This window comes from Chanodichthys erythropterus, chromosome 24 (assembly GCF_024489055.1).
Source record: "Chanodichthys erythropterus isolate Z2021 chromosome 24, ASM2448905v1, whole genome shotgun sequence".
Lineage (NCBI taxonomy): Eukaryota > Metazoa > Chordata > Actinopteri > Cypriniformes > Xenocyprididae > Chanodichthys > Chanodichthys erythropterus.
This window is the reverse complement of record NC_090244.1, coordinates 5590979-5605041: the sequence shown is the minus strand read 5'-3', so window position 1 is coordinate 5605041 and position 14063 is coordinate 5590979. Positions and strand designations below refer to the sequence as shown.

General features: G+C 34.1%; 1 protein-coding gene across 1 annotated transcript; it reads left to right on the top strand.

Moving 5' to 3' along the window:
- Window positions 1-13843, top strand: crabp1a (cellular retinoic acid binding protein 1a). Its single transcript, XM_067380007.1, has 4 exons — window positions 1-232; window positions 2465-2643; window positions 10047-10160; window positions 13684-13843. Exons 1-4 carry the CDS (start codon window positions 160-162, stop codon window positions 13732-13734), a joined length of 417 nt encoding a protein of 138 aa, XP_067236108.1. The 5' UTR covers window positions 1-159; the 3' UTR covers window positions 13735-13843.
- Window positions 13844-14063: the final 220 nt, after the last annotated feature.

Here is a 14063-nt window from a genome sequence, read left to right as displayed (position 1 = left end):
TAGACGGAGAGAGAGACGGTTGAGGAGAGAGGGGAGGGACAGGGAGAGTGAGAACATAAGACAGAAAGGCAACGGACGATCACAAAGAGAGTAGAAAAGGAGAACAAGTGCAGAGAGGGACCAGAGGAGAAGACAGAGCAGGACAATCCGAAGCTCAAAATGCCTCCCAACTTCGCCGGCACCTGGAAAATGAAGAGCAGTGAGAATTTCGATGAACTTCTGAAAGCTCTTGGTAATATTGCATTTCATCTGTTTAGCTGAGAATCACGTTGGTTCCAGGCGTTCACGTTAGAACATCTCCAGAGATGTTTCAGACTCGATTCGGCTCCCGAGGAGATGTTATCATACGCTAGACTGCGAGAGGGCTGATTATTCACATTTATCACGATGGGCGATGTGGGTAAAGTGGGTCACATGGTCGTTAAAGTTAACTGAGGGCTTTGTGTTTGGTATATTCACTTAAGGGATTTGTTTCACTGTGAGACAGGAAGGTCTCAGAACGGTTTGGGAAGACTCTGGGTGTGACAGATTTGAGATTTATGCCTTTGGCAGATGCTTTAAGGAATGTGTTATATCCATATGTGTGTTCAAACCCATTGTGGCGGCGTTGCGAACACTTTTACCAGTTGAGCTACAGGAAGAATTTAATTCCTTTTTCAAAGCTCAGGACATTTAATGGTGGTCATTGAAGTATTAACTTTGTCTCAAAACTGTGTAACAATTTTAATGTATTTTTTATATAATATTATAATATTTTTAATATTATTATTTTTTTTTCGAGTTAGCTTTATTTTATTTGTTTCAGTTTTAATTTAAAAATGTTAGTTTTTTAACTTATTTTAAAATTCAGTTATTTTCCAAGGCAATATTTCTAAGTTTATAATTAAGTTAAAAATGTATAAATATATATATATATATATATAAATAAAATAAATATAATATATAATGTAAAAATGTACATAATTATTTTAATTATAAATTGTAGGCCTATATATATATATAAAATGTTATAATTTTGTATATAATTCAAAATAATAAAAATTGTTAAAATATTTATATTTACTATAATTTATTAATAAATAATTGTATGTATGTATGTATATATATATATATATATATATATATATATATATATATATATATATATATAAATTACAATTTATAATTAAATTAGTTTATTATTAATATTTAGATATTATATTATAATAATTGACAAAATATTTATATTGTATTTTATTTCAGCTTTATTTCATAAAAAAAAAGGATTTTAATGGTTTTAGTTTGCAATAAAACATTGTCCGAAAAAGTCACAAATAATAAAAAAAGATTTACATACAGAAAAATTATAGAGAAAAATGAAAATGTCCTAATTTCAGTTAGTTTCCAAGGCAATATTTCTAATTTTCATTAACAGTTTTTTTTAAATGTTTATAATTAATATTTATTTATCTTTATATAATAATAATATATGACAAAATATTTGTTTTATTTTATTTCAGCTTTTTTTCATTTAACAAAAAAGATTTGAATGGTTTTAGTTTTCATTCGCAATGAAACACCGTCTCAAAAATAGTCACAAATAATAATAATAAAAATAAAATGAAAAATGCAGCTCAGATCATTCGGTCTTTGATCAGATCTCTGACTTTTCAGTCATAAGAGAAGACAAATTTTCTTGAGCAAAAAGTCTCCTTTTTTCTCCCTAGGCGAGCAAATGCAGATATTAAAAATGATCTTTTTCTTACCAATTCGCAGGTTTAAAATTGAGCCGTCACACTATTTTATGAGATCGTGCATGGATTTGATTTTGCATAAAGCTGCATAACAGTGGTTTTTGGATGCAAACTGCTGTTAATGTGGTAAATTCTCACAGATGTTGCTGGTTTTAAACCCCAAAGGCTGAATCCCTCTGAGATGGGTACGGGAATGAGCTGAGGAACACCCAGAATGAGAAAAAACATTTTCAGAAGTAGAAAAGACGAACTCGCTCAACCCGCTCACGTCTTTCTGTAAAAAAAAAAACAAAAAAAAACAGTGCTATGGTCCAAACCAGAGCAAAATCTTTTCAAACACTCCCAGAATTCCTCAGATTCATCCTGAGGGATCCTCCAGCATTTGTGGAGTTTTGCATGGCAGAGAACTGAAACAAACTCGACTGAGGACATTATAATTTAAGAGAACAGCAAGCCTGGAATTATGTTAAATTAGAATCAAGGCTAAAACAACAGAACGTTTTCTTAGTATTTCTGCTTCAAAAGCGTTCTCATTCCTTCCAACTTTACAATTTGCATATTTTACACATTGCATTTCACCAGTGATGGGAAAGTACATGTTATACATGCAAGACAGTGTGTTAAACTACACTCTAAATCCAAAAATAGTCTTGATGTAACTTTGTTGTGTATTGTGCATGTTGGTCATTTCATTAATATAATTTAATCGCCTTAAAAACTGTTCATCCCAGGTGTGAACGCTATGCTCCGGAAAGTGGCCGGTGCTGCTGCAGCCAAACCGCATGTGGAGATCCGACAGGACGGAGAGCAGTTCTACATCAAGACCTCCACCTCCGTACGCACCACTGAAATCAACTTCCGTATCGGAGAAGAGTTCGACGAGGAGACGGTGGATGGCAGGAAATGCAAGGTGAGTCACGCCAATGGCTGACATCACCGGCGTGTGCAGATTCAGGAACGAGACACTGACCTGCTGAGCTTCACAAGGGCCAGTTAAGCCCCTAAAGCCACCTACAGGCCCGGGAACACACAAACAACCGTCATTCGATGACTCTAGGACAGATTTACAGATGGATACAGCTCAACAGTAGAGATGAGTAATAATGAAACCCCGCTCAATCTCTCCATAGGAAAATTAGCGTCAAGGAGCAGTTGAGCTCGAGTTAGGCTTGCATCATTTTCCGATCTTACCTATAGCAATGAAAAAGTGATTTCTTTTCATAAAATTTCTTTGTTTAAATATTTTCAATCTTCTACATTTTTGAAATGGCAATCATATTATATTTGTAAAAATGTACATAATTGTAAATATATTGTAGGTTTATATATATATATATATATATATATATATATATATATATATATATATATATATATAATGTTATTATTTTATCATTTGTATATAATTCAAAATATTGGTTAAAATATTTATATTTTCAATAATTTATTAATAAATAATTATATATATATATATATATATATATATATATATATATATATATATATATATAAAATGTGTGTGTGTGTGTAATTGTAATGCATATAAAACTTGTAATATATTCTCATTTAGCATTATAAATGTATACTATAAATAAAAAATTCTTACCATAATATCTATCTATCTATCTATCTATGTATGTCCATTAATTTATTAATAAATAAATGTAATAAATGTGTATATAACTGTTATGCATACCAAATTTGGAATTTCTAATATATATATATATATATATATATATATATATATATATATACAGCTATGGAAAAAATTAAGAGACCACTCCAAGTTCAGAAATCAATGTTAAGTGGTCTCTTAATTTTTTCCATAGCTGTATATATATATATATATATATATATATATATATATATATATATATATATATATATATATATATATATACCAGTTATTTAGATGTATTTGTAAACTAAAATAGTTAAATTTTTCTTTTTTCTAACTCATCCTCTTAGCTTTTAAATGGTAACTGTCACTGAATTTGACCCGGGAGTTTGATTGACAGACGATCTAACCAATCATAACACCAAATCCGGCATTTTGTCCGACAAAGCAGTCAGGTAGATTAACGTTGGTTGTCCTTAACTTGAGAAATGGTGTGTATTGACGTCTTTCCACGGTTGAAACAACATTCCTTCTGATGTTCATTCATGTTTATTTAATGCCACAGGCACTACAGCGATCTGTCACGACACATTAAAGAGCCACAAAACGGTATTTATTGTTTAAATTTCTTAAAAAATGACAGAATTTGAAATATGAGACTGTTTAATATCAAAAGTAACCTGCTCTGTCTTGTCTGTTAACGTGTTGTCAGTGTCTTCTTTGCTCCGTGATGTATTTTTCACTGATGTGTGTTGCGAGAGCGGCATGGCTTGTCGGACATAACTAAACTTTGCCAACGGTCAATAGGGGTTATTCGCAATCTAACTTCTGAATTCTGATCAGATTGCTTCTGGTTTAGGTCTTTTGTATGTGCTTCATGAAAATATTTGCTGTTTTATTCAAGATAACTTGAGTTATTAAGAGGAGCATAACTGATGTCCCCCGCATATGCAGATTGATATTTAAAAGCTTTTTTCATTTTTCTTCTTCACACTAACGTTTAGATATTTAATAGAATAAAACACATATAACTAGGTAGTTTCGCCGATTACCTCAAAAGTCCATAGATAGCTATGCCATCAGTTCATACTGATGTTAACACTTTCTCTGACAAGCGGATGCAATGAGATCAGTTTTCCGGTTTGGTCATGTGACGTTCGACATATACCCTATTGCTATAGCATTAGTTAAAGATGGTTGAAATGGCTCCCAGCATCCAAATTTCCCATGATCCCACAAGTTTTTAAAGGTTAGCGAAGGATAGTTAGAAAATACAGCTAGTTTAAAATACAGTTGAGTTGTATTTGGTTGTAGTTGGTTTTCTGATTGAAAATAAGTTAAAAATGAAACAATTACATTGTCTGCAGTGTTTTATGGTGCAAAAAAAATTATAAATGTAATCAAGTAAACTTGTGTTGCAACAGTTCAGAGAATTTTCTGAAATGGCTGTAGAGAAAATGAATGGGTAAAAAACACTTCAGAGAAAAAATCTACCACTGTTGAGCACAGCATGCACCTAAATACTGGTAATGGACACCGCTGTTTTTCGGATAACTTCTCTGGACATCTCAGACTCTGATTTCAGATGATACACGCGCAGACACGTTTATGTAGATTTACATTAGATCACTTCGCATCCATCAGGACAAATTAGCCACTAATGTGAGCATCAATTTCCTCAGCATGAGTTTGTCCATCTACTCTGATTTCCCTTCAGATTAATATTAATGTCTCTATATCGTCTTAATCGTGTCTTCAGATGATTTGCAGAGGTGCAGTTTTAATTCCACCCAGTAACCTGAACAGATCTCGTGATCTTTCCATTCACGTTCAACAAAAGCCATCCGACACAATAAAATCTAGAACCTCGTCCATAAAAACCGTGAAGCGAAACCCTTATATTTTATTTCACTGACCTTAACAATGTCATCTCACCAAGCAAAATGATGGCGTCATCAAACTGTGAGAAATCCAAACCTGATGGTTTCAGACTGCAAAGCTCAGCAGAAAGTGAGTTTCAACAACTATGGGGTGTTTTTTTCAAAAATCATTCTAGACGGGCAGGAGAATCGCTAGTTACAATTGGATGTAAAAATGTCACATTGCTAGCTACTCCGCATTTTTAGGCATTACAGTCACCTATGTAATTCCCAGAAATTCTGTCGATGTAGGTTTTGAAACACAGCTCCGATATTAAGTTTGTTAGTCTTCAAAAGAACAGCATACTGAATCAAAGGATGTGGAATAATCAGAATGATTGATTCCCAAGAAATGGAGTCTTAACTTTGAGAATCCTCTCTCATGGAAATTGCTTTGTTGTTAGAGAGATGTAGCGAAAGGACGGGCGTATAGACAGGGATTTGACCTCATTTTGTTCTGGAACAGACAGCAGTGGGAGGGGGATTATTTGGGAGTCTTGCAGCCCCTGAGAGTCACGTAACTGTCTGTCTCAGATTATGTGAGCGAAGACATCTTAAAGTGTGTGTTCTGTATTTAGAAATGTGTCTTTCTTACCTACCTATGCTTTTGAAAATGTCCCCAAAAGTTGGGAAGGGTTGGACCATTGTGGATTAAGCCCAGCTTGAAAATAAATTACACTCTTAAAAATAATGGTTCTTTATTTGCATCTGTTTCCTTGTACCTTTAACATTCATAGAACCTTTCAAATGCACAAAAGGTTCTTTAGAATTTTTAAAATGGTTCTTTTTGAAGGGTTCTTTGGAAACCCAAAATGTCCCTCTATGGCTTTGCTGTGAAAATACTCTTTATTTTTTAAGAGTGTAATAATGGGACAAAATGAGGGGTTAAGCTATAGAAAATATAATTAGCTTAGTGTCGAACAACAGAAGTCAATGTAAAGTCTCCATCGTGATATAAAAACAAACGAGTATGTCAGATGGAAGCCCTTTTCCACCACACCAATCGAGTCAAAACTACGGAAGAGGATTAGGGCCAAGCAATAATAAAAAAATAAAACCATCTCGAGATTAAAGTTGTTAAATTACGAGAAAAAAACGAGTTAAATTTCGAGAAAAAAGTTGAGATAAAATTTTGAGAATAAACTCGTTAAATTACGAGAAAAAAACTAGTTAAATTTCGAGAAAAAAGTCGAGATACAATGTTGAGAATAAACTCGTTAAATTACAAGAACAAATTCGTTAAATTATGAGAAAAAAGTAATTGAATTACGAGAACAAATTCGTTAAATTACGATTTTTTCGTAATTTAACGACTTTTTTAATCGACTTTTTTCTCGAAATTTAACGACATTTTTCTCATAATTTAACTAATTTGTTCTTGTAATTTAATGACTTTTTTCTCAACATTTAACGAATTTGTTCTCGTAATTTAACGAGTTTATTCTCAACATTTTATCTTGACTTTTTTCTCAAAATTTAACAACATTTTTCTTATAATTTAACGAATTTGTTCTCATAATTTAATGACTTTATTCTCAACATTTTATCTTGACTTTTTTCTCAAAATTTAATGAAATTTTTCTCATAATTTAACGAATTTGTTCTCGTAATTTAACAACTTTTTTCTCGTAATTTAATGACTTTATTCTCAACATTTTATTTTGACTTTTTTCTCGAAATTTAACAACTTTAATCTCGAGATGGTTTATTTTTTTATTATTGCTTGGCCCTAATCCTCTTCCGTACAAAACGATGACTTAAGAAGTTGAAATTATGACTTAAAAGTCATAATTATGACATAAAAGGTTTAAATTATGATAGTCGTAATTATGACATACTAAGTCAAAATTATGGTTTGAGTCATTATAAGTCATAATTTCGACTTTTTCTTATAATTATGACTTTTAAAGTCTGCATTTCGACTTCTAATCGCATAATAATAACTTAGTATGTCATAATTTCAACTTTTTATGTCATATTTATGACTTACCAGAGCATGTTTTGTTTTTTTTTCTCATGTGGCGGCAATGAGCTTCCATATAGTGCTGTCTCCTGCTGGGCACATTATTACTGGGAGCACTAGATCAGATCCCCGCAGGTCCGACTCACACCCCATCTGCACTGCAAACGCATGAAGTAACATGCCAAACTACAGTGCAATGCATTATCAAAGCTGTGAGCCCTTCACATGCAATGCAGACAGCTTTGTTACTTAGAATGGAACCATTCAGGGATCTTCATACTGGCTTTTGTAACCACAAAGCGACCACAAGTAATTAATTTCCAGTAAGAGTTGGCGATATGAAGCAACTAGCTTTTGATTGAATTATAGGCTATATTAATACCTTAAATTACAATAGTTGGTACAGTGCGACAGTTGCGTCGCTTCACTACTATTCATAAACCCTCTCCTGTGGCCTCATGGGATAGTTACGAAGGCCAGTTGCTATAGAGACAGACCTCTCACCTGCCACAGGGCAGAAGGCTGAGACTAAAAATGATCGTCAGTGAGAGAGACGGAGAGAAAAGATGGGTGGCCATGCTAATCGTCTCCTGGAGCTTCTGGTGTTTTTGTAGAGACTATTCCACTCTTTTTCTTTACTTTATTGTTCAGATCCTGTCTAAGATGCAGATGTTTGGCTATGCAAATGTACAGTTATTTGTCATGCCAATAAAGCACATTAAACTGAAAAAAGAGAGTTTGTGTATTGTGCTCTGATTCATTTCAGTGGAGGGCTTTATTATTAAGCGCCTAAACATACACATTTATGCATTTGGAAGATCCACAGTGCATTCAAATTATAGGCTGCATTTGATCAGCATGTGCATTTCCAAGGAATTAAACCCATTATTTTGGTGTTGCAAGTGCAATGCTGTTCAAGTTGAGCTAAATGCAATTAAAATTGCAAAAGGGTGAAAAAAAGTGTCCCTTTTTCATCCTCACCCCATCCCAAAGTCATCACAGCCACCATATATAGATGATGAAAGGGTCATGTGCTGCCCCAAAGATTCAGATTAGTGGTCAATCATCACTATGGGTTTTTCAGTGCCAGATTATTAAACTTTTACTTCATTAAACAGCAGTGGATTTCTTCATTGTGTTTTACTCTGCATCCTGGTTAATGCATCGTATTATTGATTGTTACCGAAGATGTGTGTGTGTGTGTCCCTGCTGTCAGAGTTTTTGTTAGTCTAGGCGAGACAAATGAGTGTGTCAGGGCGCTGTACACTGTCTCATTTTAAAAGGATTTCAGATCAAGCTGCATAAATTAGTTTAAAGACAGTGCCTGAGGCCAGAGAGAGAGAGAGAGAGAGAGAGAGAGAGAGAGAGAGAGAGAGAGAGAGAGAGAGAGACAGGCACAGAGAGCTGATACGAACAGAGTCTGATTGCTGATGTTGTTTTGCTGCAGTTATCTGCGGCGTTCCATTATACACACCCAAACCATTGACTTCTATTGTTTTACATTTAATTTATTTAATATTTATATCATATATTTATTTATATTATTGATATTTATTAATGAAAATTAGTGCTGTCAAATCAATTAATCGCATCTAACTCTCTCTCTCTCTCTCTATATATATATATACACACACACACACATATATATATATATATATATATATATATATATATATATATATATATATATATATATATATTAGATCGGGCGGTTCCAACAGGAGGGGTTACATTTATTACGATTAATAGATTTGACAGCACTAATAAAAATATACATTGCAAACAATATTATATTTATATTCATTTAAAATTGAATTCAATTCTACTTTTTAAAATAAAAATAATAATAATAATAATAAAAAAAGGTATTTTATTTTCAAATTGTTTTATAGTTAAATTTAAAGACTTTAAATGAATAATTTACTCAAAGAAAAAAATAATTTCTGAAGAAAATAATTCTTTTGAGTCAAATCAATGAATCGGTTGATCCGATTCACAAAATCAGTGTGAATGATTCATTTAGGATATATAACATTTATAAATTAAAGGGATAGTTCACCCAAAAATGAAAATTCTGTCATTTATTACTCACCCTCATGCCGTTCCACACCTGTAAGACCTTCGTTCATCTTCGGAACACAAATTAAGATATTTAAGTTGGCTCCGTGAAGTCTCCATAGGAAGCAACGTCACTTTGTCTATCAAGATCCATAAAGGTACTAAAAACATATTTAAATCAGTTCATGTGAGTACAGTGGTGCAATATCAATATTATAAAGCGACAAGAATATTTTTGGAGCGCCAAAAATAACAAAATAACGACTTATTTAGTGATGTCCGATTTCAAAACACTGCTTCATGAAGCATCGGAGCACAAGTGAATCAGTGTGTCGAATCATGATTCAGATCGCGTGTCAAACTGCCAACGGCTGAAATCACGTGACTTTGGCGCTCCGAACAGCAGATTCGACAAACTGATTCATAAGCAGTAGTGTTTTGAAATCGGCCATCAATATAAGTCGTTATTTTGTTATTTTTGGCGCTCCAAAATATTCTCGTCGCTTTATAATATTAATATTGAACCACTATACTCACATGAACCGATTTAAATATGTTTTTAGTACCTTTATGGCCTTACTGAGCCATCAGATTTCAACTAAAATATGTTAATTTGTGTTCCGAAGATTAATGAAGGTATTACGGGTGTGGAACGACATGAGGGTAAGTAATAAATTATATAATTTTCATTTTTGGGTGAACTAACCCTTTAATATCAAATTTACAGATAATAACAATGAAATTTCGATCTGCAGAGTTTGGCCACATGGGAGACAGAGAATAAAATGCACTGCAAACAGACGCTGATGGATCGAGACGGACCTGTTACATACTGGAGTAGAGAGCTGCGCGGAGACGAACTGATCCTGGTGAGAGACTCACAAACACACCGTATCATCGCTAAACACTGTATTGTTCAGATGTTGCTCTTCTACAGACTTCTCCATTACATTTCATTTAAGTATCAGGTTTGTTATAGAAAAAAGGGACTAAATCTTGACTGAAACATTTCTCATAGCTTTGTCTACTATTTTGGACCTAAAGGAAGAGATTGTTTCTGGTGTTCACTTCTCCAGACAGAAGGAGATGGATGATGTTACAGCCTCCACGGCTGAATATGGTTGATCTTAAGAGAGATTTTATGACTTCAGACAGGAAACAGCCTATGGATTTACTTTCCATATAGCTTAACATTAAGACAGTGTGAGAGAGAGAGATGGTGGGTGTGAGATGTTTAATGGAGCAAATCGATCAAGCTGCTTTTCCTACTTCAGTCTCATGTGACTCGCACTCTGGGTGTCCTTTACAGACAGTTTTGGTCACCAAAAGGTTCAAAGTAGGGCCTAAAACATTTTTTTTTTCAATGGTCAGAAAAAGGTGCTTCAGAAAATTTGGATTTTCATTCTCGTGGGTCAAACAAAATTTTATATGAGCTGTGTTATTTTCTATTTATTATGCAGTTTGTTATCCTGTTAAAATGAGGTAAAACTTATTTTATTTTCTAGCAATGAAATAAAAAAAAAATTATTAAGTTTTTTAAAATTAAATAAAATAAATAAACAAAATGTATATAAAACACATGACTGGAATAAACTTTTTTGAAAATATAATACAAAAATTCTAAAAAAGTTTTTCTTACAATAAATTATTTTATTACCCATTTTAGTATTTTATTTTATTGTATAGTATATTATAAGTATAGTATATTTTAAATATTTTATTGTTACGCTTTTCCTAGACTTTTAATTTTAAATGAAAATCCATTCTAAAAGTATTTTAAATTATTAAAAATGATTATACATGCATAATTAATATAAGCTACTGTTCAAAGGTTTGGGGTCAGTAAATTGTTTTAAAAGAAACTGTTTTTATTGAGAAAGGACGCATTTAATTGATCAAAAGAGAAAAAATTATGTGTATTTAGCGCATTATTTTAGCACATAAGATATTTTGAAGAATGTTGGTCATTGATGGTAGCCATCAACTTCCATAGTAGGAAAAATAAATACTATGGAAGTCAATGGCTACCGTCAACTTTCTGGTTACCAACATTCTTCAAAATATCTTCTTTTGTGTTCAACAGAAGAAAAAAACCCATTTAGGTTTGGAACAACTTGAGGGTGAGTAAATTTCATTTTTGGGTGAACTCTCCCTTTAGGGCACCCAAACAGCGACCCCAAATAACATGATATGTAGCTAATTTTACCAGGGGAACCATGCCAAAAACAAGGATTTGACCCCTCCCCAATTGGCCAGGGTTTTGTTGTGAAAACCTGGCAACCCTGGGGACTTCATCCAAACCTTTTTCTTACTTCCCCCAACAAATTTTCTGTAAAAAGCAGTCCAAACACTATTATCGCCACAAATTAAGATATTTTTGATGAAATACAAGAGTTTTTTTTTTATCTCCCATAGAAAGCAATATAATTACCACATTCAAGGTCCAGAAAAGTAGTAAAGACATCGTTAAAATAGTCAACGTGACTACAGTGGTTCAACCTTAAAGGGATAGTTCACCCAAAAATGAAAATGTGATGTTTCTCTGCTTACCCCCAGGGCATCCAAGATGTAGGCGACTTTGTTTTGTTGAACACAAATGATGATTTTTATCTCTAACCGTTGCCGTCTGTCAGTCATATAATGCATGTCAATGGGAACAAAATCTATGAGAGTAAAAAAAACATGCACAGACAAATCCAAATTAAACCCTGCGGCTCATGGCGACACATTGATGTCCTAAGACACAAAACAATCGGTTTGTGTGAGAAACCGAACAGTATTTATATAATTTTTACCTCTAATACACCACTATGTCCAACTGCGTTCAGCACTCGCTTAGTGAGGTCTGATCGCGTTCTGACAACTGCAGTGATGTCTCGTGCATATACTTCAATGAGTGCTAGACATTACTTCCATTGTCAGAGAGCGATCAGACCTCACTAAGCAAGTGCTGAACGCAGTTGGAGTGCAAGTGGTGTTTTAGAGGTAAAAATGATATAAATACTGTTCGGTTTCTCACACAAACCAATCGTTTTGTGTCTCAGGACATCAATCTGTCGTCACGAGCCGCAGGGTTTAATTTGGATTTGTCTGTGCGTGTTTTTTTTACTCTTATACTCCCATTGACCCACATTATACGACTGACAGACGGCAACGGTTGGAGTTAAAAATCATCATTTGTGTTCTACTGAAGAAACAAAGTCACCTACATCTTGGATGCCCTGGGGGTAAGCAGATAAACATCACATTTTCATTTTTGGGTGAACTATCCCTTTAATGTTATGAAGCGACGAGAATACATTTTGTGTGCAAAAACCAAACAAAAAGAACGACTTTATTCAACAATTTATTCTCTTCCCTGTCAGTCTCCTACGCAGTTTACGTTGAAGACACATTGCAGCACTTCCAGGTTCATGTCCTTACTACTTCTCTGGACCTTAAATTGTGGTCATTTTGTTGCTTTCTATGGGAGATAAAAAAAAAAAAACCTCTTGGATTTCATAAAAAATATCTTAATTTGTGTTCCGAAGATGAATGAAGGTCGGGTGTCGAACGACATGAGGGTGAGAAAAAGAATTTTTGGGTGAACTAACCCTTTAAATCTACTTTGTGTCTCGCATTTTGAAAATCTAATAAGATTTGTGTGACAGCTTTTAGCAAGACAAAAGAGTCGGGTATTATTCCAAAAATGTTTAAAATGTCATTTCCACCACATAATGCTTTCAAACACTATACATAATGTGCAGTGGGCTGTAAATGTTCAGAAATGCATGTCCACTCCTGGACATTATTGGAAGACAAGTTCAATAAACTTGTGAGAGTGTGAAAAAGTTATTTTTTAAAAGTCTACGGGGCTGAAAGTGCTGACAGTTGAAGAAACACCCATATACGGGCACTGATCCAAACTCAACAATAAAATAAGAGCATCATGAATCCGTTCCAGGACAGGCGCTCCTGACGGCTGACCCCTGAGAGCGAGTGTCAGACGCTTATTCAGGCTGAACACAGGAATGTGAAGGACTGTCCAAAACAAATGCAGGTCTGACCCAAATCAGAACCGCTCGTTTTAAATCTGACAGTCAGGCCGCTTGACATTTCTCACGCCTTGGTAAGTGAATTTAGAGCTCGAAGTCTGCAGAACAGCAATCCCAGAATGCAGCTCTCATTGTCTTTGGCATTTCGCTGTGAATCTAGGACACATTTCCATAAGATAAATGTGCTTTGTTTAGCTTAGTCCAAAAGGAAGCACAAAAGGGATTATGGACGGCTCCGACTGTCTTTATTTCATAAACACACCATAATGGAGGTTAACTGCAGGACGCTCGGATGATCATCTCTGCAAGAGCTTCAGATAAACAAACACATTTCTTTCTTTCGGTCTCTCATTCTCAGATCTTTGGGGCAGACGATGTGGTTTGCACGCGGATTTACGTGCGAGAATGAGGTGGCGACAACGACCACGAAAAACGCAACCAAGCAGCCCTACATCCCAAGAAACCTTCTGTCTAGAAAACTAGAACCTTTCATCGCATGTCAGGCAGCGAACATGCATCCGTGCAGTGCATTGTGGGATTTCATTTCCCAATCCATGACTTTAATCGTAATTCTGTTTGTTTCTCTCTCTTTGTCCATTTCAAGCACAGATATGTGTATTGCAAACAAAAACAGTAATAAAAATGGAACCAAATATCAGATTACTCTTTCTTTCTGTGTCATATTGTTTTTAGAGATCTGTCAAGAGCATCAATCAGAAATAAACTGTTTTCTTTTGA

What these genes read in the sequence shown, in the direction of transcription:
- crabp1a (XM_067380007.1), top strand. Translation starts at nt 160, where the DNA reads ATGCCTCCCAACTTCGCCGGCACCTGGAAAATGAAGAGCAGTGAGAAT. An exon ending in TGGATGGCAGGAAATGCAAG is followed by an intron (nt 2,644 to 10,046) that starts GTGAGTCACGCC and finishes TTCGATCTGCAG; the next exon opens with AGTTTGGCCACATGGGAGAC. An exon ending in GCGGAGACGAACTGATCCTG is followed by an intron (nt 10,161 to 13,683) that starts GTGAGAGACTCA and finishes TCTCATTCTCAG; the next exon opens with ATCTTTGGGGCAGACGATGT.